Source organism: Neomonachus schauinslandi, chromosome 15 (assembly GCF_002201575.2).
Source record: "Neomonachus schauinslandi chromosome 15, ASM220157v2, whole genome shotgun sequence".
Classification (NCBI taxonomy): domain Eukaryota; kingdom Metazoa; phylum Chordata; class Mammalia; order Carnivora; family Phocidae; genus Neomonachus; species Neomonachus schauinslandi.
The window spans coordinates 4,030,479-4,053,027 of NC_058417.1; the positions used below are offsets into that span (position 1 = coordinate 4,030,479).

Here is a 22,549-nt window from a genome sequence, read left to right on the forward strand (position 1 = left end):
TCCTGGCCAGGTGTGGGTTTTCGTCTGAAGGGCCCAGGAAGCTGCTGCAGAATTTGAAGCCGGGTGTGCTATCCTTTTCAATTTCAGAGATCACGCTGGTGGTTTTTTTGGGGGCTGGAGGGAGGCTGGAGCAGCTGAGGGACCCTGGGAGAGGGAGGGTGCCTGGGATCCAGGGGTGGCCAGATGCGTTGCTCATGAATTTAAAGGTGCACGGGGGAGGCACTGAGGGAAAGGGAAGAAGCTAGGGTGACTCCTGGGTTTTTATAGCTGGCAGGTGCTTTGAGGTGCGTGTTACTGGTGGGAAGGGAAAAAAAACTGTTTTCTTTTACACTCTCTCCTCCTACCATGCTTACAAACCTGCCGGCACCAGATGTGTGGGCGCAGGGTGCTTTCCCCACACCAGGCTGTTCTGCTCTGCGCACACAGGGACGGGGTGTCCTACAGTGTAACTCCCACCCGACACTGAAGCGCTCAGTCCCACAAGACTGCTCCCCCCCACACCCCCGACCCCCAGGTCCCAGATTGTCTCCCGTGCTTCTGACTGGCCGGCTACAGACCGGAGGTTCCCCCGACCCCCTCGCAGTTTCCGTAGTTTGCTAGAGCTGCTCACGGAACTTGGGAAAACCATTTACTCACTGGATGAGCAATTTGTTATAAAAGGATACGACTCAGGAACAGCGGGGATGGGCTGCGCTGAGCCAGGTGTGTGGGACGGGGTGCAGGGCTGCTGTGCCCTCTCGGGGGGGCCCCGCCCTCCAGCCCCACCAGGGGTTCAAAGCTCTCCAAACCCCTCCTGCTAGGGTTTTTGTGTAGGTCTCATTACCTACCTGTGATTGATTGAATCATTGACCCTTAGTGATGAACTCAACCTCTGGTGCCCCTTTCCTCCCCTGCAAGGGCCAACCCTCTAATCCCGGGTCAGTTCCCCTGGCAACCAGCCCCCATCCTCGGTGATCCAGGGGCCATCCCAGAACCACCTCATTAACAGAACTCCTGCATATGGTTGTCTGGGGCTTATTAGAAAGATGGACCTTTTCGCCTCGGGGCTCATCCCTGAGGTAATTCCAAGGGTTTTAGGACCTCCGAGCCAGGAACTGGGACAAAGACCAAATATATATTTCTCATTATAAGTCAAAATATCACACGGTCTCTGACTGGTGTGGGGTGAGTCAGGGAAAGATTCCTGAGGAAGGGACGTTTAAGCCGATCCGATATTAAGGATTGCAAGCGCCCTTTGGGTAGGTTCCTGTAGGATGATGAGTAAGAAGCAAGGTGTTCAAGCTTCCAAAAAGGAACCAGTGATAGCTAAAAATACCCGCTTTGTGCCGGATCGTCTGGAGTAAAGAAAAAATTGAGTAAAAAAAAAAATGTCTGTCTAGGTGAGGGCTTCTGAGCTGTGGGAAGTGATTTTCTGAGGTGGCCGGTGGGCCCAGAGATGGAAAGTCGCTGTGATGTCAGCCCTTCTGTATGAAATTGGAAGCTGGGGGATTTATTGTGGGTTAATTCAGAGACCCCTGTTCACTGAGGTTCTCCCTCCCCTCCTTTTTAGGGTGTCAGGTTTTTCACCTTGGCCGGAGGAGAGGAGGAGGAATGGGGTCAGGGTGCTGGACTAGGTTATGGACTAGAGGAGAAATAATTGGTTGTTCCATATGGTTATCACCACAACCTAAAAACATCGGTGAGTTTAATAACCAAGGATTAGTGCTGCGTTGGAGTTTGGGCTATGGGAGGGTGTATGTGTGTGCGTGCGTGCGTGTTTTCATTTCTTTGTCACTCGTGGCTTTTATCCCCAGAAAGTCTGGTCTGGTCCCCATGACAGGTGGTAATCCCTGTTAGGCTTTCTCAGGTACGCAACGGGTGAAGGTAGGAGAAGGATCAGGAGAAAGGGTGGCAGGGGGGACCCCACACCATCGGGTCTCCCTACCACCTGGAGCTCGGTGTCTGATATACCATTTTACCAACACATTACCATCATTTTCCCAATGGGAAAATTACCGGAAGCAGCAAGTTACTGGACATTAAATACTCAGGTCTGTTACCTAAAGTCATGGATGGTGTGCTGTTAACTTGTCCCCCGGGGAGCTGACCTGCTCTGGCCAGCTCGCTTAGGGTCGCCTTGGCCAGCACCCTGAAAACCTCAGGGTTTCTTGCTTGTCCCTGGTTTTTCCCATTCTCTCTGCTCAGCGGGAAACCGCTGCAGCTGGACTCCCCGCAGAGACTCGAAACCTGGGTGTGATACCAGCCCCATTTTCCTTGCTGACTATCATATAGGAGCATGACTGTCGGCTGGGTGGTGGTCCATTTTCCCAAGGAAGAAGGCCGTGTAGATTTCAGGATGCACACATAGCATCCAGAAATCCCTTATGTCTTGGAAGAATATGGTCTGTCATATGGTTAAGGAAATTAAACTGGAGTCCCCATGTGGAATATAAAAATTGCATTTTACTTTCAGGGACAACATGCTCTTAAGTAAGGGAGTGTTGAGTTTGAAAGTTTAAAGAATGTAAGTCAACTGTGTGTATATCTACTCTTGACAATAAGTGCTTCATCGGCTTATACTAAAGACTCTGGAGGAAGGGTGATGAGCGCAGACTGGAACCTGAGCCTAGCTTTGCCACTTAAGAGCTGTGTGGTCCTTGGGAAAGTTGCTTAACGTCTCTGTGCTTCAGTCTTCTTGTCTGCAAAACGGGGATGATCCTGGTGGTTATGGGTAGTAAGTGGGTTAATACAGGCCCAGTGGTCAGAATAATGCCCACTTCTTAGTAAACGCTGTTTCGATATTAGCTCTTTTACTATGAGCTGCTTTTCTCTGAGCTTTGTTGCTTCACTGGTACAATGAAGAGGGTGGACTCCTTTGGTGGTTCTGCATCCTGGCTGAACCTGGTGTCTGGGGAGCCGTTGATACACCAATGCCTGACCTCTCCCGGCCCCCCACCCCACCCCCCACAGGCTCTATGGGAGGAGGGTTGAGACATTTGCGTTTTTAGAGAAGCTTCCTTTGTCATTCTAGGGCACAGTGAAGCTAAGAACTAGGGGAAGGCATGGTTCTAAGATTCCTTCCAGCTTGCAAGTCGGCGCGCTGTTTCTGTCTCGCGGGGTTTTCGCTTCCCTTCCCAAACTCAGCGCATTGCCACGTGTGACTAAACCTTTTTTTAAAAATTGAGGTAAAATCACGTAACGTAAAGTTAACCATTTTAAAGCGTAGAGTTCCGTGGCACGTATGTTAGTGTTGGGCATCTAGCACCTCTGTCTAGTTCCTAACCATTTTGATCACCCCAAGAGAAAACCCGATGCCCGTTAAGCCCTCCCCACCCCTCCCCTGCACCTGGCAGCCACCAATCCGCCTTCCATCTTTGTGGCTTTACCTCTTGTGGATTTATCCAGTTATCCACTGATGGACGTTCAGGTTGTGTCCGCCCTTTGACTCTTGTGAATAGCGCTCCTATGAACACTTGAGGACAAGTACTTGTAGGAATCCCTGTTTTCAACTCCTTTTGGGTACGTATCTGGGAGGGGAATGGCTGAATCACATGGCAATTTTATATTTAACTTTTTGAGGATCTGCCAAACTGAGTGCGATTCAGCTTGAAACTTTATTTTTTTCCCTCACAGATCTTCCTTGACCTGTCCCCACTGCCTGAAACAGAGCAATACCTTCGACCCCTTCCTGTGTGTGTCACTCCCCATCCCCCTGCGCCAGACGAGGTACGTGAGCGTGAACTTGACTCCCTCAGTCCTTAGTCCTCCCTGGGTACCTTACGGCCTCGCACCTGCGGCTCGGTCTCTTGCGAGTCTCAACCAGCATTTCTGTAGAAACCAGCCTTAGAAGCCTGGTGATGTTTGGCGACCGAATGTGACAAAGTAAAAGGTTGCCGCGTCCCTTCTCTAGCTCACGAAGGGATTATCCGCAGTGCCTCCGTCTGTCACGCCGTAGCGGGGCTTCCGAAGTCTTGGGCCCGCTCAGAAGCGGGCATGGGCCGGTGGCCGGTCTGGACCTCTCAGCAGAACCAGGGGCAAATCTGGGGGCGGGGTGGGGGGGACCTGTCACCACCTGCTTTTCCCGGCTTTGTTTCCACGTCCTTTTGGCTCACTGTGAAGGTGCAGGGAAACGGTGTCTCTAAGGAGCAAAGGAAAAAGGGGAGGGGGTGTTGAAGGAGAGGAGAAAAACAGAAAAGAGGAGAGTAGTAGGGTCGGGTAAGAGGTGTGGTGGGCTCGGCTTTTTAAGCGTAAGAGGCACACAGGGCAGGCATTCCAGAAGCCTAGGTCTTAAAGCCATTAAGGCATCTGGCCAACGTCAGTGTCATGGAAGTTTGGTGAGTCCTCCACTGGTCTTGAGACGGTGGCATTTCTTCCTTGTGTTCTCCATCTCCGAAAATACCATCTGTCTTGCCCTCCGCCTGCTGACAGTCCCCCATCTTTAGGATGCAGATGAAGAGCCAAAGCTTCATAAAGCCTTTCCTGGCAACGTAATCCCCATTTCTGCTCCAAGTTCCTGTGCTGCTCATCATCCGTGCTATCCCTGTAACACTGGCTTGTCCTTTCTTGGGTGACCCGACCAGGGGATGCCTACTGATGGATGTGAGCTAAGATTCTTGGCCTCATGCGCCAGAGGACAGGGTTTGGGACCACTGACTCTGGGGCTGGACTGCCCGGGGTTCCAGTCCCAGCTGTGGCAGTGAGCTGTGTGAATCCAACAGGTGTTCCAGGAAGGGGCAGGAGAAGCAGAAGCTGGAGGAGGGAGCCCCAGTGTGCTGGTGGGGACAATAGGAAGTAGAACAAGAGATTCCAGAGAGTGTGGGGGCGGGGAGGGGGAGAAGGGAAAGTGTCCTATTACTAAGGGCAGTTTCAGTAAGGAGGGCATCATCAATAGTGTTGAACCCTGATAGAAGAAGCTTGACCCTTTCCCATCTCAGATTTCCAAGTTTGTTTTGGCTTACCGTGATCTATTGGACAAACAGAACCTTGAGATCACAGGTCTGTACTGTGATTCTTAATCAAGTACCTTTAATTTTTCACTATGGAAAACTATACTTGAGCTGAGACCCTTTGGAGATTTGGCTCTCCGCTGCCACCTGGTGACAGTATACCTAAAGTACAGTGACCCAACCGGGAAGCAGAGATGAGCCCAAGTGTTGGACTTGACCCAATGTCAATGGTGTTGACAGTTCATGTCCGTCCTTTAAGGATGTGGACGCCTTCCTATTTTCCAGATTCTTGAGCGTCACCTTGGTCTTCCCCTCTAAGAGCCAGCGGTTCCTGCGGGTGGGCCTGGCCGTGCCGATCCTCAGCACAGTGGCAGCCCTGAGGAAGATGGTTGCAGAGGAAGGCGGCGTCCCTGCGGATGAGGTGTGATGGAATGGCATGGGGGCCTGGTCACTGAATGCCGGAACGCTAACTGGGCCAGCTGTGTAGGGCTGTGTAGACTAATTTCTGGTTCCCAGGTGACTCCCTCGTGACTCATGAGTTTCTGTTTGATTGGTGTCTTGATGACTGAGCCTTGACCTCTCCCTGCATTTACACAGAATTACCAGAAAAGGATGAAGACCGTGATGACAATCACGATGCTAATAATTCCAATGACCACGAATGCTCAGTTGTGCTTCCCAAGTGCTGGGTGCTATTTTGTGACCTTGGTATTCATAGCCAGTTCAGTCCTCACAACCACATTGTGGTTGGTACAGTCGATACCAATTATCCTCATTTTTATCAGTGAGCAAAAAGGAGGCACTGAGAGGTTAAGTAACCTGCCCAGGGTCACACAGCTAGTCAACGCTGACCCAGGATTTGATGCCGATGGTTTGATTTAGAGCCTGAGACACTGCTGTGTATTTTCACTCCTGAGAATATAAACCAGGAGACTGAAGGGGCTGTAAATGAAACATGAGGAGCTACTGAGGATGTGTAACACGAGAGAGGAGGTTTAGGAAAGAGTGGGATAGCTATGTGCTACTTTTTTATTTTATTTTATTTTTTTATTTTAAGGAGTCTTGGTAAAGAGGTTGGATTTACTGTGACTTTGAGGGCAGAACTCCTAACCAGGGCCCCCAGGCAAGGGCAGGGGGGCGGTGACTGTGGTCAACAGCCATGTGTGTAATGGGAAGGGTTTGGAATAGGGCTCTTCTGTTTTGTGACCTTAGACGAAGTAAGCAATTGGTCCCCTGTGTCTTTAACTAGAAAATGCAAATTTTACACTTCCCTGATGACCTCATGGCATTTTTTTTCAAATTAAAAAAAATGTGTTTTAGCCTTCCTGTTGAGGAATAACACACATATAATAAAGGGCACACGCCTTGAGGTTATAGTTTGTTGAATTTTTACATGTAGCCACCATGATTACTCACTGTGTGGGCTCCTTCCTGCCCCCACCCAGTCAGTGTCTCTAATCGTATCACCGTGTTTATGAGGATTCATAAAAAATGAATACGAGGAAAAAGGTGTGTATCTTGCTCAGTGAACTCAAAGCTCTCTTCAGGGGTATATTGAGAGAGCAAGAGAGAGAATAGGACAGTGGGTGAGAGTCTTGGGGAAGAAATGGCCGTAAAAAAAAAAAAATGCCAAAAGGGGGATGCGACATAGAGTTTGAATAATTACAAGAATCAAAGAATTGTCAGGAATTTGCAGAGTGTGATGTGTTTGTTCAGGCAGATAAGAGTCACTTAGGGATTCCTAAGTGCATGTGTAGGCATTTTGATTGGAACTTAAAATCTGTTTTGATATTTTAACCGGCAGGGTTATTCCTTTTACGTTATCTGCGACCATGAATATATTTGGATTTATTTATATTCTCTTATTTTATGCTTTCCATTTACCCTGCTTTTTCTTTGTTTCCTTTCCCTCTCCTTTACTGCTTCTTTTCTCTTGAGCAATTTTTATTCCATTTCTTCTGGTTTGGGACCTATATATTCTATTTCTATGCTTATTTAGTGGTTATCCTTAGCATGCCGACATGCAGAATTATTAGCAAAGTCCTATGTTAATTTTCCCAAACAACACAAGGATCTTGGTGTGCTTTAATCTCCCTTCCACCTTTTTTATTATTATTGTGGATGGATATTATTGTCCACTATTTTAATCCCTCCTGCCCTTTCCTCCTGGTTGTAGTACTAGTATGAGTTATTATTATGGATTTATATAGTCAGTGTGTGTTTACATTTGCCAATGTTTACCATTTTCTTTGGCTCATCATTTCTTCTTACAACGCAAGTTTTTTTCCTGGAGTCAGTTTATTTGTTTTAACCCTGAAATGTATCTCTTACAAGAGAATTTCCCAGCCGGTGTGCCTTGAATGGCTTAGGTGTGTTGAGATGTCAATTCCTTCAGTGCCCAAGGTAACAGGACCCTTAAGGTGGTCACCCCTCTTCTCTGCGATGAGGGCAACTTCTTCTGCTTACCTCAGTGTTCCATAAAAGTATGTACCTCATCTGCCAGGATGTGAAAAAGGTTGGCAAAATGATTTAGAAGTTCTTTCAGTAGAGATCGTAAATGGTAGACACTCTTAACTTTTAGTCTGAAGAGAGCTTTATTTTATTCTTAGTGCTTGCATGATAGTTTAGCTGGGTATAAACTTGAGATTTTTTTTTTTTCTTTTCCCCCCTCAATTGTCTTCCCCCATCTCTTCCCTCAGCAGTTTGAGACTCTGTTGTTGCCATTGAGATAGTCTATGGTCAATCTAATTGTTATACCTCCTCTGTTTTATTACTACTAATAAGTAGTGTTTCTTGCTTAGAAAGGAGGAAAGGGTAAGAGACTATCAGTCACTTTTAGATTTCTTGCTCAAGTTCCCTTTGAGGAATCAAGAGGGAAAATGATCCTCCTCGTTCCAGGTGATCTTGGTTGAACTGTGTCCCAGTGGATTCCAGCGGTCTTTCTTTGATGAAGAGGACCTGAATACCATTTCAGAGGGAGATAACGTGTATGCCTTCCACGCGCCCCCACCACCTGGCCAGGAGATGCTCTCAGGTACAGTAGTGCCTCGCATAATTTTATTGGGATAGTATGAGTTGCATGTTTGAGAGGGTACTCCTTGTGTGCTAAGGCATAAGACGTTTTGTTTTGGTACTTGGACCTGTCAGGCTTATTTTCTCTGACGTTTGCTGTATAGATGGTTGATGATTAAAAATTATTCAATCAGTCGGGGGTTCTCAAAACCTTGATGAATACAGAATCATGTGGGAAGCTTGTTAAGGCAGAGTTCTGGGTCCTATGCACTGAGTTTCTGGTTCAGTAGGTCTGGGGTGGGACCCGAGAATTTGCATGTCTCACAAGTTCCCAGGGGATGCTGCTGCTGCTGGTCCCGAGAACACCCTCTGAGAATGAGGATCATTATTCAGGGCGATCTTTGTCTTCAGGACTCTTAGAGTTCAAGGTTTGTGCTTGAAGCCAAATGTTTACAAGTTGGAGCAGTAGATGACCAAAGAGGTTATTAAATGACTTTTGTTAACAGCCCCACTTCCTGAACTTTGGACTGGCCAAGAAGATCAGTATCTGACTGCCTTTGATTGCAGTTCAGTATATATTCTGGCCCAATTCTCTGGTCAAGAAGGCCCGTATTTGGAGGACCCTCTGCCGGTGTTGCCATATAGCCCAGGTGAATCCTGTACCCTGGTCCATATCCTCAGCCAGCCTTGGTGGCAGGCTGTGGGAACCGGGGATCTGTGGTTGCTCTGAGTCAACAGGGAGCCCCTGGGCCTGGAATCTGGAGCAGGGCCTTGACTGGCCCTGATCACATCCTAGTTCAATGAAAAGACCCTCATTTCAAGTTCAGGCAAGGTGACACCCCTGTGCTTTAAAAGTCTGATTTTCAGAATGATTGGAAATTGAGGAGAGTCTAATTCTTCCACATCCTCAAGGGTAAAAGTTCTCACCTTCTCTCTGTACTTCTTTTGTGGGCTGAGAAAGCCAGAGCCAACTTGCGGCTCTTTGTTCCAGGCATAAAAGCAACCAAAGTCATTTAGGAGTATTTTTTGGATCAACTTTGGGAAGGCTTCACTAACATCCGTGCCCGTGTTTTACTATTATTGGCTGAACACAATGGCAAATTCAATACCACGTATATGATCTTCGTGTACCAGGTACCAAATGGCACAAGTGTCTCGTACCTTAATATCTCTTTCCTTAAAGCACTCTAGTGTCTCCCAGTGGTGGTTGATAGATGCTCAAAGAGAAGAAGTGGCTAGAGAAGCCAGGGTTGTGGCCCAGCGAATTTTTTTAAGACTATAAACATAATTCTCTCTCTTTAGCTCATCCATCTGGTCTGTCGGTCTCCCCACGCTTGGCAGCCCGTGAGGGTCCGCAGTCATCCCTGCCCGTCCATAGCGAGAACAAGGTGCTAGTCCTCTTCTGTAACTTGGTGGGGTCAGGGCAGCAGGCCAGCAGGTATGTATAACCTCATCTTACGTGATGTCTGGGCTGTGTAGACACGTGCTTGGGATTCCATCTAGAATAATTCTAATTTGATAAAATCAAACATCCGTTCTCAAGGTTAATCAGCGAGGAATAGGGTGCTTTCTGATCAAGAGGATCATCAGTAACTGCCTTGAACAGATGGCAAACGTTGTCCTTAACAATTAAGCATCAGAGACTTTCCTATTAATTTCAGGAACAATTATCATGGCTCTCACCGCTATCATTTTATACGGTGTCATAAGGCCTGGTCAGTACAGTAAGACAAGGGGAAAAAACTGGCCATAAGAAAAGAGAAAAAAATGACCACTGTCTGCAGATTATACCGTGGCCTGTCCAGAAAGCCAGGAACTGGGAAGTGATCAGAAGTGAAAGGGTCCAGGTATGGTAATGTAACAGACAAAACCAGATCATTTTCGTAACTAGCCCAAATAAAACGCTCGAAAGCTATAACTCTAATCAAACATGCCTATACTGATAAAATGTTTGTAAAATTCATCTGGAATAATAAACTCATAAGGACAGTCAGAAAATATTGGGGGAAGGAAAGAGGAGAAAGGGAGAGGGGTTGCATTATTAAACCAAAATAAAGTTGTAATTATAAAAAAATTATGATAAAGGCTATATAAGAAAAACTTTTAAAGCTAAAAACAATCGTCATATAGCTGGAAGGATATGCACTTAAATCAATGGAACAGAATAGGCTGAAGTATATTTAGGTATTATATGATAAAAATGGTACATTTCATATTATTAAAGAGTGAATAAATTATGTAGTATATAAGGGGGGGCAAATTGATTTTATTTTATATAATCAATTTTTTACTTCCACCATAGATTCACATGTTTAAATTCTAGAGTGATTAAAAGGAAACCATAAAATAACTTGAAGATAATGTAGGGAAATATTTACGTCTTTGGGTGGAGGACTATTTTAACACCTAAGGCAGGCAGGAGGCTCTAAAGGAAAAGGCTACTGTTTTAGACGCATTTAAAATTTTACGTACAAACGAGAAACATATTTACATCATGTGACAGGTGGAAGGCGCATAATCCATTGTATAAAACCCAGCTTGGAGGGTGCCTGGGTGGCTCAGTTGGCTAAGCGACTGCCTTCGGCTCAGGTCATGATCCTGGAGTCCCGGGATCGAGTCCCGCATCGGGCTCCCCGCTCAGCGGGGAGTCTGCTTCTCCCTCTGACCCTAACCCCTCTCATGCTCTCTCTCTCATTCTCTCTCTCTCAAATAAATAAATAAAATCTTTAAAAAAAGGGGCGCCTGGGTGGCTCAGTCGGTTAAGCGACTGCCTTTGGCTCAGGTCATGATCCTGGAGTCCCGGGATCGAGTCCCGCGTCGGGGTCCCTGCTCAGCAGGGAGTCTGCTTCTCCCTCTGACCCTCCTCCCTCTCGTGCTCTCTCTCATTCTCTCTCTTGCAAATAAAAAAAAAAAATTAAAAAAAAAAAACAATCAGTCATGTGCAGACAAAGGTGTTGCACACGGACATATAGAGCTCCTGCTATAAGCAAGCACTGTTAAAATTAAAAGATCGGAAACAATCTGAATGCCTGACAGTAGAGGATAAGGTGAATAAACCGACCGTGGACAACACGGTCCCTTTGCTGTTCCAGACACACCAGTGCAGGTTCGTGCTGGCTTTCAGCAAAGTTTATTCAGCAGCATCACATTTTTAATCCCATCGGCTCTTCGTAGAACCTTGTGTGGTGCAACCACGGGACATCAGTGGTTGGTGATTCGTCCCGTGGTACCCGTGGCTGAGCCGGGACTGTGCTGGCGATCCGGGCAGTGTAGGCTCACCACAGTGCGTTCATCAGCTTGGGTCATGGAAAACATTCTCCCGAGAATACTGATGCACATAACCAGAGCGTCCGCCGGACCGGCTTCCCTCTGGATTAATCCCTGCCTCGCTTTCCTCTGGCTCCAAAGTTCTCTTACCTTGTTGCGGGGAAAAGAGTCTCCCCAGCTGGCTGATCGTTTGCAGCCGTCTGTTTTGACCACCACATCTCTCTCTGGCTTTGCATTTCTGGACCTCTGCATATATCGCAGTGTGTCCATCTGCAGTGAGGTTCTCTGATGGGCATTCTCGAACCATGCTTGGTGCTCAACTCGTACTCAGTGGAGACGTGCTCCTGAGCAGAGCAAACGCTCATGATTGTTGAGTGGTATTGGTCTTTCCTTTGCTGAGCTAACCTGCTGCCCTTGAATCGTACAGGTTTGGGCCACCTTTCCTGCTAAGGGAAGACAGAGCCATTTCCTGGGTCCAGCTGCAAGAGTGCATTCTCAATAAGGTCCGCTGTGTCCTGAAGAGTGAGGCCCCCATCCAGGTCAGTGTGTGTGTGTGCGTGTGTGTAGTGTGTGTGTTGTGGGGGATGGAGAGGGGGTAGGGATCTAGGAGGAGCTCGGGATAGACGGGCATTTGCTGTTAATGAGAGTGTTCACATTGCCGCATAAAACTGCTTTTTGCAAAAAAAAAAACACCACTGGGATAGCATTTACACTGTTCTTCTCTATGTTCTATATTTATGGCTTATCTGTGGTTCTTCCTGGAGCATGGTGTATTACAACAAATTGTAACTTACACGCTTGCATCCAAAATTTCAGGGCACTTGAGGCCTAACTTCTGTGGAAAATGAAAATGGGTGTTTATGTCCAAATGCGAACATCTAGATATTAAAAAAAAAAATTGTCCGGTTTTTTTAGAAAACCGAGATTAAAAACTCGAGGCAAAACACCTTTTTGCCTTGCTCCTTTATTTATTCTCAGGTTGGTAGTTAACAGATAAACACAACACACGCTAAAACCATTCCTTTTGGCCCTTAGAGTAGCAGAAACCATTCCGATGGTTCGGAAGATGTTGACATTTTGGGGGACAGGTCAGGAGCCCCAGAATTTTGCTTCCCTACGGGAGAACTTGTCAGAGGTGATTTCTTCATAATTCATGCTCCTTCCTGCTCGGGGAAGACCATACGTTTGATTCAGGAAGTACATGAAATAACATTTTGTCAAACACCTTCTCTACATTTGTACCAACCTCTATCTCTAAAGGATTTTTTTTCCCCGTGGTGTCCAAATTAGAGCCTCTAAATAGGTCAGAATATCTTGTAATAATAGCTCTAGCCTTCTGCAGACCTTGTGCTCCTGATCCTTGCAAGTGGATGAAACCACTTTTATGTGAACGTTGAACTCAGCCATCCCTATCCTCCACCTGATCACACATGTACGCCTGCCTCTGCACCTCTCTGGTCAAAAGGTTTGCAGGAACCCATAAGGCAACCAGTGGGGCCAGCAAAATTCTAATAGAGGCAACCTCCCGCGGGTTAGGGATGCTTTTCTGCGGACTCACTGGGCAATGTGTGGCCTGATCTTTTGTAGGAGGAAGGTGTTCTAAATGGTTGTGGGGTTCCTAGGATAGCCCACCCATTTAACCCATAATGCTTTAAGTACCATATAAAATCCTGGCTCGCTATGGTCATGATTTGAACGCATTCACAATTCTCAACCTGGAGCTGAAGAGATGAAAAGTAGTGAAGGCCCTAAAAGGAATTTTCCTAGCTAAGAATGGAAGACAGGAGAATGTCTTCCAAAAATGACCAATTTGCTAGACAGATTGAGTTTGTTTGAATTCTGGAAAACGGAGATTTATCACTGCCGAGACATTTCTGGGGTCACGTTGTAAACTCGCTTTGTGTGCAGACGGGGTAAGCTGCCTGCATGCGGTATTGGTGTCTTGATTGTGTTGATCATGTTGCTGTCCAAACAGCAAGGCTCAGTTAGGAAAAAAGCCCCTCCCGCCCCCCGCCCTCCACCGCCACCTCGCCGCCCCCAGATTTAAGAAACGGTCTCCTTAGGAAGTACACCCTTCCGTGGCCACCCCTGGATCCAAGCTTCTGGACGCAGCTTGCTTCCCACCACTGCTTTTGTCTTTGTTGAAGCTGTAGGTCAACCGGAGTGTGGTTATGGTCCAATCGGGCATGGACCCTGGACTTCACACTCAAGGCAACTGGGTTCCGATTCACCTTACCAGTGTCCCCTTGCTCCCCGCACATGCGAGCTGTCACAGCCAGAAGAGCGGGTCATGGCTGTTTGAGGATGTGTTGGGTTGTGCCCACACACTGTTGCTCTTTCCTGGAATTCCAGTGCCCTCCCCCTCCTCCCCTGTCTGAATTCAACCTATATAGTTCACCAGTGCTTTGTAAGTAGATGTGTGTCTACCTTTTATCATCGTCAGAGTTTGCAAGGAAGTTTCATTGTTTTTCTAATTTAAGCTAAGGTCATCAGTGACCGTTTTAAGAACTGTATTTGCAGGGCACCTGGGTGGGTTAAGCGTCTGATTCTTGGTTTCGGCTCAGGTCTGTGATCTCGGGGTCGTGAGATCGACCCCCACGTGGGCTCCATGCTCAGCGCGGAGTCTGCTTGAGATTCTTTCTCCCTCTCCCTCTGCCCCTCCCCGCCAGGCACTCACACGCTTTCTCTCTCTCTCTCAAATGAATAAATAAATCTTAAAAAAAAAAAAAGGGACTGTATTTATTTTACTTGGAGACTCTATTGATTATTTTTAATGGTGGTAAAATATACACAGCATTGATTTTAGCCATTCGTTAGTGTACGTTAGTTATAGTCATGATGTTGTAAAACCATCACCATATCCTTATCCCAAATTTTCAGCATCCCTACGAAAACTCTGTGCCCGTTTAACCAAACTCCCCATCCCCCAGCCCTTGGCCTCTGATCACCCCCATCCCACTTTTTGTCCTGATGCATTTGCCTGCTGTAGATATCTCATGAAGCAGAATCATACGGTGTTTGTCCTTCTGTGTCTGGTGTGGAGTATTTCCAAGGTCCACACATGCTGGGGCACATGTCAGAACTTCCTTCCTTTTTAAGGCTGAATAATACTCCATTGTGTGTGTAGACCCCATTGTGTTTATCCACTCACCTGTTGATGGACACTTGGGTTGTTTCCACATTTTGACTATTGTGAATGACGCCATTTAAGGCTTCCTTCAACTTCAGAAGTGTTAGAATATGAAAAAAAAACATACATCTTAGAATGAAAACATAGGTAGTATTTCCATATGTGGCTTATTTTGTTGTTGTTTTTTGAAGCATATAAATACTTCTGAAGCATTTGGTATGTAAAGTAGACACTAGCTTTCTTTTAGATACTCGCCTCATTTTGGCCATTTGGTGATGATGATAATCATCTTAAAGTCAGGTAAATTATCTATTAATTTAATATGTTAAACGTGTTAGATTGCTATGTTAAAAGGTGTAGCATGTATCTTTTTTTAGAGGGGGGGGGCAGAGGGAGGAAGAGAGAATTTCAAGCGGGCTCCATGCCTAGTGCGGAGCCCGACGTGGGGCTCGATCCCATTGACCCTGAGATCATGACCTGAGCCAAAATCAAGAGTCGGATGCTTCACCGACTGAGCCAGCCAGGCGCCCCTAAGTGTGCATCTTGTTAAAAAAGAAAAAAAAGATCTTTATATCTGCAGGTTTTGAATACTAATTTTTTTTAAGGGCATACTCAAAATACACCATCAACAAAAAGGAGGACAGTCTTTGACTAACTTATTTGCCCTTGAGAGTCTCAGTGCAGTCAACACGATGCTGACCCACTGTCTCTGTTTGATGTCTCGTCAGAACCCGGGATCTCTGTTCTCCGTCCGGGTTGTGGGGCTTTCTCTGGCCTGCGGCTACTTATCCCCACAAGACAGCCATCCCCTCTGTCACTGGGCAGTGGACAGGTAAGGGGGCACGTTCCAGATTTGGTAAGAGAAGAGGTGTCACTGTATTTTGACTGGAGTCCTTGGAGGTTCTGTGTCCGTACATTGATTATCATCCTATCTACTCCCAGTTACTTGCCTCCCGGTGTGTTAGATCCTTAGACACATTCTGTGCTTTCAGCCCTTACGTCTAGAGAGGGGCTGTGATGGCCATCTCGAAGATGAGGGGACACTGAAGTTCCCAGAGATGAGTTAACTTGCTCATACTTTTTTTTTTAATTTATTTAATAGTGAGAGCATGAGCAGAGGGAAGGGGCAGAGGGAGAAGGAGAAGCAGGCTCCCCGTTGAGCAGGGATCCTGAAGCGGGGCTCAATCCCAGGACCCCGAGATCATGACCTGAACCAAAGGCAGACCCTTAACCAACAGAGCCACTTGGGCTCCACTAACTTGCTCCTACTTAGGTAGCTGATGGCCCAGCCTGAATCTGAACCCACTTCAGTCTGACCGAGAAACCCAAATTGGTTCAGTGAGCTCATGCTGCCGAATTCAACCTGACCATCCCGTCTGGGGTAGGGGAGAATTCTGCCACGGAGTCTTTGGTTCAAGCTGTAGAACACCGTGTCTGTGATTGAGGGGTAACGCCAGTGTGCCCCCCATCCCCCCCGCCCCACGGCTTTCACCTTGCACGGCCCTGCCGAGCAATGCACATGAGCAGCAAAGTATCTGAGAGGTGGTTTTGCTCTGTAAACTGTCTAGTACTTTTGGTCATTTTCCCCACAGACACAAAATTGTCAATAAACATCTCTGATTTTTCTGACTCAGCCAGCCAAAGCCGAGTGAATCCTTAACAGAGGTGTGATAATTCTGATTTGTAATAAGAAATATGTCTTTGGTCTTGTGGCACAGAGCTCGTAAGACCCTTGGAATGCTTTTAGTGATACGTGATAAAGGTGCCTTATTCTCCCTAACAAGCCCCTTTCAGCCACACCCGAGTTTACATTAACGAGGTCATTTTTGGAAAGAACCTAAGGGTGGGGCCAGGTTGCCAGAGGAACCAACCGTGTGATAAAGGTTGGAGCTCTCCTTCCCACCCGAAGACCTCAGGGGAGGGAGAGGGGCTGGAGATTGATTAATCAATTCAATCATGCCTGTATAGTGAAGCCTCCATAAAAACCCAGAAGGGCAGGTTTGGGGAGCTTCCAGGTGGGTGAACACTCAGAGGTGCTGGGAGGGCCGGTGGTGGGCACAGAGAGGGCATGGAAGCTCTGCAACCTTCTCACACACATCACCCTCTGCCTCTCTTCCATGAGTTACATCCTTTCATAATAAACTGGCCATCTAGCAAGTGAAATGTTTCTCTGAGTTCTGTGAGCTGCTCTAGCAAATTCATCAAACCCAAGGAGGGGGCCCTGGAGCCTCCCATCTGCAGCCAGGGGGTCAGAACGCCCAGATGACAACCCAGACTTGCGGTTGGTGTCTGAAGTGGGAGGGGGCAGTCCTGTAGGACGGAGCCCTTCACCTGTGGGAATCTGATGCTAGTCTTCTGGTAGATGATGCTGGAATTGAGTTGATTGCTTGGTGGTGTTGACAGAAAGCCCACATTGGAATTGGTGTCAGAATCCGACTAGGTGTCAGGATCATAGTAAGGAAGGACCCCTCTCCTTTTTAAAAACCAGGAACCAGCAGAGTAGGGCATAAGCCCGAAGTTTCTAAGCACCCTTCTTGCTTGGGAGCTGCTTTACAGAGTTAGGGAAGCTGGAGAAACTTTGGCTCATCCTGCTTCGGTCTAACGGGAAAGGGGAGCACAGGGGTTTGGGGAGCTCTGAGAGGGGCCCCCCTCACGGCACTCTGGCTTCCAAGCGAGTTCCACAGACTGATGCCCACCTGACCGCTCATTGTCCCTGGCCCATGACAGAACTTGAGAGGAAGCACTGAGGTGTGTTAAGACAGAAGGACAGAGCAATTGAAAATCTGATGAATATGTATTATCTACAGTATATAGATACATATTAAGTTATCTATAATCTAAAATTATAGTAATTTTTAAATTGGACTTTTATTTTGTCCCCCCATTATTTTTATTGTATTTTGCCAAAGGATCCGTCTGTAGTGGTTTAGAAACCGATCAACAAACGGGTCTTTCGTCGTAGGTAGTTTGAGAAGCCCTGGAAAGTGGACCACGCTGAAGGAAGGCCTCCCCCACGCCACGGCCCTTCTGGTCACGCCTCTGCCCGCCCGGCCTTGGTTTACCCCTAGTTCACCCTTAGTTCGGGCACTTGTGTTCGGGACATCGGCCCTGGGCCTGGAGGCGGAGCTGTGGGAAGGAGGCCCCGTGCTTTCTGATGGGCTCCGTGTTCTCTCCCCTCAGGGCTCTGCACCTCAGGAGGCCGGGGGGCCCCCCCCCACGTCAAACTGGCCGTGGAGTGGGACAGCTGTGCCAAGGAGCGGTGAGTTCAACAGAATGGGGCTCCCGCGGAGGAGACTGGGGCCTGCCTGTACAAATAAATCTTCCCGTGCCCGGGGTCCCCCAACATGCCTAAGGCAGTATGCACACGTCCTTGATCCCATGTGGTCCCTGCATCTGAGAGACCCTAACGACGAGTGTCTGTGTGTAAACAGTAGTGACCATGACCATGACCGTGCTGCGCGGTGTGAGGAGCAGTGGTGGTAAGAGTAGTAACCACCTAGGTGACGCCGACCCGCTCCCGGCTCTGAGCGTTCCGCATAGATGCGGTGTATTTCCTCTTGGTCCTGCCCCGTGAGGTCGGCACTACCATAATCCACAGTTTCCAGATGTGGAAACCGAGGCACAGAGAGGTTACACGATTGCTCAGTGTCCCGCAGCTCGTTCGCGTGCCGGAGCCGGGATTCGAACCCAGGCTGTCTGGCTCAAGAGTCCACGCTCTCAGGCGTTCAGCGTGGCTGTGCCTGTCACCCCAAGTGCACGTGGCCCTACTTTGTAAAAAGGACCCCGTTCAGTCCAGCAAGTGTTCACGAGTCCCCTGTGAGGTCCCGGGCCGCCTCGGCTTCCTCGTCCAGCGCAAGGTCCCTCCGGGAGCTGGTGGGCGAGAGTGGGATTCCCGGGAGCCCGAGTGCGGCTGAGGCGCCGGGCAGGGCAGCTTTGCCTCCCCCAGTGGATGCCTTCCCAGCCGCGTGCTGTGCGGAGTCCAGGTGGGAGCCCCCTTGGCGGCGAGAAGCCCCGACGCCCGTGGTCCCCTCTCCTCGCAGCCTGTTCGGGAGCCTCCAGGAGGAGCGGGTGCAGGATGCGGACAGCGTGTGGCGGCAGCGGTGGGCCCACCAGCAGCACAGCTGTACCTTGGACGAGTGTTTTCAGTTCTACACCAAGGAGGAGCAGGTGGTGCCCGGAGGGTCCACGCCCCCGGGCTGGGACTGGTGGGTTGGCCACGGTGCATCGGGCCGGGCCGGCTCACAGTCCCCGTGGCTTCCTTTCCAGCTGGCTCAGGACGATGCATGGAAGTGTCCGCACTGCAAGGCCCTCCAGCAGGGCATGGTGAAGCTGAGCCTGTGGACGCTGCCGGACATCCTCATCATCCACCTCAAGAGGTTCTGTCAGGTGGGCGAGAGAAGGAACAAGCTGTCCACGCTGGTGAAGTTCCCGCTCTCTGGCCTCAACATGGCTCCCCACGTGGCCCAGAGAAGCACCAGCCCCCCGCCTGTGACGGGCCCCTGGCCCCCCTGGAAGCCCCCGGCCTGCCTGCCCGCCGGCTACCCGCTGGACTTCCTATACGACCTATACGCCGTCTGCAACCACCACGGCAGTCTGCAAGGTGGGCATTACACAGGTGAGCCTTGCCTCTCGGCTCGTGGCTGCCGTGGTCATGCGTCGTGTCCGTGGCCCGAGCTTCAAGCTGCCCCGGGAATGCCGAGCTCCCTCGGGCCCTGGGCATGTGCACACCCCTCATCACACGCCAGGCACCTGCCAGAGAACGGGGGGCGGGGGCACGTACCCCTTCTCTGTAGACTCTGTGTGTGGTGCCAGAGCTTCTGTGATGAGCAAGACAGACAGGAGTGCTGGCCTCATGGGGACACACACAGTGACAAGATGCTTGTCGCTTTAGCTCGTTCACTGCCTGGCATTATAAAGGGTATTCAACTGACCGTGTCTGTGCTAGAGATAAGGCCTCTCTCTCTGAGGATGGCGTCTGTACGCCGAGAGCTAAAGGAACTAGCTGGGTGAATAATGGGAGGAGGACCATGATGGGAAGCACTACCAGCATGTGCAAAGGCCCTGGGGCAGAGTTTGGTGTGTTTAAGAAATAATGAAAGCCTGTCATGGCGGAAGTATAGTGACCCAGGGCTAAGTAACACGGATGAGGCTGGAGAGGTGAGTACTACATGGAGGCCAGGGATGAGAGTTTGCATTTTTTCCAAAGGGTAACGGGAAGCCAGTGAAAGGCTTTAGGCAGAGCGCTGAAGACATAGTCTAGTTCACACATTGAGGGTGTAGCTCTCCTCTACGGAAACCAGGTAGAAGGGAGCAAGGGTGGAAGTTGGAATTCCAGTTCGGGGAAATTTCTGGGGCTCAAGTGAGAGATGGTGTTGGCTGGGACTCCAGAGGGGACAATCAAGGTATTTGAGATGCATAAGTAGAATCAGGAAGACCGGCATTTGGAATGGGGCATGGCCGGGGTTGGGGGGGGGGCAGGGAAGAGCAAAGATGAGCCCCTAGGTGCCTGGTCTGGAGTAGCCCAGGGCTCAGCAAACTGTGGCCCGCGGGCCAGATCCAGTCCGGCACCTGTTTCTGTACAGCCCATGACTTAAAAATGGTTTTTACATTTTAAACGGGTGTTAAAAAAAAAAAAAAAGAACAAGGAGAATCTATGTCAGAGACCGTCTGTGGCCATACGTGACCTGTAAAGTCTGTGGCTCATTACAGAAAAGTGGGCTGACTCGGGGCTAGTGGGTTATGGCACCATTCACTGAGATGTGGAGGGAAAGGAGAGTATTTTGTCACAATTGCTTAGAAGGTGGCGAGAACCTTATTTATGGTCTTTTCCTTAAACGTTTGGCTTCGGTTCTTAGGCAGGAAAGAAGCACACCATAATCCCAAATGAGTTTGTTTTTATCACACACTGAATCAGAGATGTGCATTTCGAAACTTCTCAAGGAGCCATGTGAACGTTGACATTATTGTCTGGCTAAGTAACTCGGGGCTCCCTGTTATTGGAGATTTTGCCTGAGTAAGGGCCACCACATAAGGACTCAGCTAAAGTCACAGCACACTTAGCAATAAGCCTCGGGGAGCGAAACAGATTGATCTTTCTGATTCTGCAAAATGCAGTTCTGGCCAGAAATGGACCAATTTTTCTCATTCTGTTACAAATACGTCCATTTTTCAGCTCTGTTCGTGAAAAATGCCTTTCTGGGGTTTTTTTTGGGGGGGGAGCGGGGGGCCTCCAGTAATTGACACTTGGGGTTTGGACCTTTGCAGCCTACTGCCGGAACTCTTTGGATGGCCAGTGGTACAGTTACGACGACAGCACGGTAGAGCCGCTCCCAGAGGATGAGGTCAATAGCCGAGGGGCTTACATCCTATTTTATCAGAAACGGAACAGCATCCCTCTCTGGTCAGCCAGCAGCTCCCTGAGAGGTAGGTGCTACCTCTCAGTAAGGGGAGGGGAGCTGGAAGGTACTCAGTCGAATGACAGGGACCAGGAGAGGAGGCATGTGATCTGGAACGGGGAGCTCTTCCTGCAGCGCGGAGATTTGGGTATGACAGGCGAGTGTCCCGTTCGTAGGGTTGGGTGATGGACACAGTGAAACCCAAGAAGGGGAAAGGAATAATACTGTGTAGCAGGTGACTCTTGGCGGTTTGGGGATTTCAGGTTTCCGGTCTCTCATCAAGCCAGACTTAAAATATTTTTAGAAGATTTATTTCTTTATATTTAGAGACAGAGACAGAGAGAGCATGAGTGGGAGGGGCAGGAGAGAATCCCAAGCAGACCCCTGCGCCGAGTGCCGAGCCCGACGCGGGGCCCCAGCTCACGACCCTGAGAGCGTAACCCGAGCCGAAACCAAGAGTCGGATGCTCCACCGACTGAGCCACCCGGGCGCCCCTCGAGCCAGACTTTAATTATGCTTGTGCACACACCTGCGTTCGTCCTGTTAGGAAGGGCGGGGTGGTGGTTAGGGATGCGTGGCCTCAGTAGGAAACTTAGCGGCTTGACCGTACCCAGTGACATGTTCACTAAACAGCCTCAAACTTGGAAGTCTGGAGGGGAAAAAAAAAAGGCGGGGGGGGTCAAAGTTGACCTTCTTATGTGATGTATTTCACTCACAATCCTATCCTTATCTTTGGAATGAGAGAGCTTATTTTTTTTTTTAATATTCCTATTTTCTTCCTAATAATTATTGGAAGGTGGCCAAATTAAACCACAATGCCCCAAGAGGTCTAAATCAACCCCAATGAAGCCTGTGGCTTTTTGTAGGACACAGAATGAATGAATGAAAAACATAGCCTATTTAGAAAACCGGAGTCGTGGCAAGTTAACGCCAGGAGACGCGTTTCAGTACTCGTCAACGCGCTGACCTCTCTGTGCCCGAATGCCTTTCCCTACGTTTTCACTTGGTCACGTGGTGAAGCCCTTGTGGGGTTTCTCCTCTGGTCCCAACTTTTGTTTATGTCCCTCTGCTCTGGTTCTGCAGTCCCAGGGCCTCGGGGGTGGGAGTCTGGCCGCGAGAGGCTCCTCCGGGGACCCCGACCGGGTGAGGCTGGGTCCAGCCTCCTCTGTGTGCTTCCCTGCAGGCTCTACCAGTTCCTCCTTCTCCGATCACTGGCTCCTTCGGCTGGAGAGCGATCACAGCAGTGCCAGGGGAAGCCTGCTGTCCTGGAGCTCCAGCCCCGGCCCCTCCCAGCCCCAGGAGCCGGACCCTCCCATCCTCACCACCAGCCTCTCCGATCAGGAAAAGGGTACGTCCTTTCGCGTCGGTCAGATTGCCTGCTTTGATTTTCCTTTTCTGTGACGACCATTACTCCTCAGCTTTCTGAAAGTGCTGGTACTTCGCGGCTTTGGGTGTAAAGTGCCAGTCTTCTGTGACCGGCCCTCAGCTCCGCCGCCCGCCCCCCGCCCTCCAGCTGCAGGTGCATTCCCTCTCGGCTCCCTGGAGCTTTCTGTCTAATGGGCAGCATGACACGTGAATGAATCAATGCAGATAATGGCGTGATGAGAAGCAGGGACGAGGGGGAAGAGGTAGATCATCAGAAGGACAAATTTGCCTGGCAGAGGGCGCCCCGCCCTGTTAGATGTCCTCATCACAGGGGGCGGGAACAAGGGTGGGAGGCCAGGTGGAGGGCTGACGGTGGTTGTCCCAGCCAGAGAGTAACGTAGGCACTCGAGTGCTGGGCAGGAGGTGGTCAGATTCTGGGTGCCTTTGAAGCTAGA

At 49.2% G+C, this 22,549-nt stretch overlaps 1 protein-coding gene across 1 annotated transcript in view; it reads left to right on the forward strand.

Annotated features, from left to right (window-relative positions):
- The window catches only part of USP43 (ubiquitin specific peptidase 43), a 49,765-nt gene that overhangs the window by 17,010 nt on the left and 10,206 nt on the right, over nt 1-22,549 (forward strand). Inside the window, 12 exon segments of the mRNA XM_021694531.2 lie at nt 3,613-3,705; nt 5,211-5,346; nt 7,824-7,959; nt 9,240-9,375; nt 11,632-11,743; nt 15,063-15,166; nt 17,515-17,542; nt 17,544-17,593; nt 18,375-18,501; nt 18,601-18,949; nt 20,599-20,757; nt 21,913-22,077. Of these exon segments, the coding sequence (XP_021550206.2) occupies nt 3,613-3,705; nt 5,211-5,346; nt 7,824-7,959; nt 9,240-9,375; nt 11,632-11,743; nt 15,063-15,166; nt 17,515-17,542; nt 17,544-17,593; nt 18,375-18,501; nt 18,601-18,949; nt 20,599-20,757; nt 21,913-22,077 (1,595 nt within the window).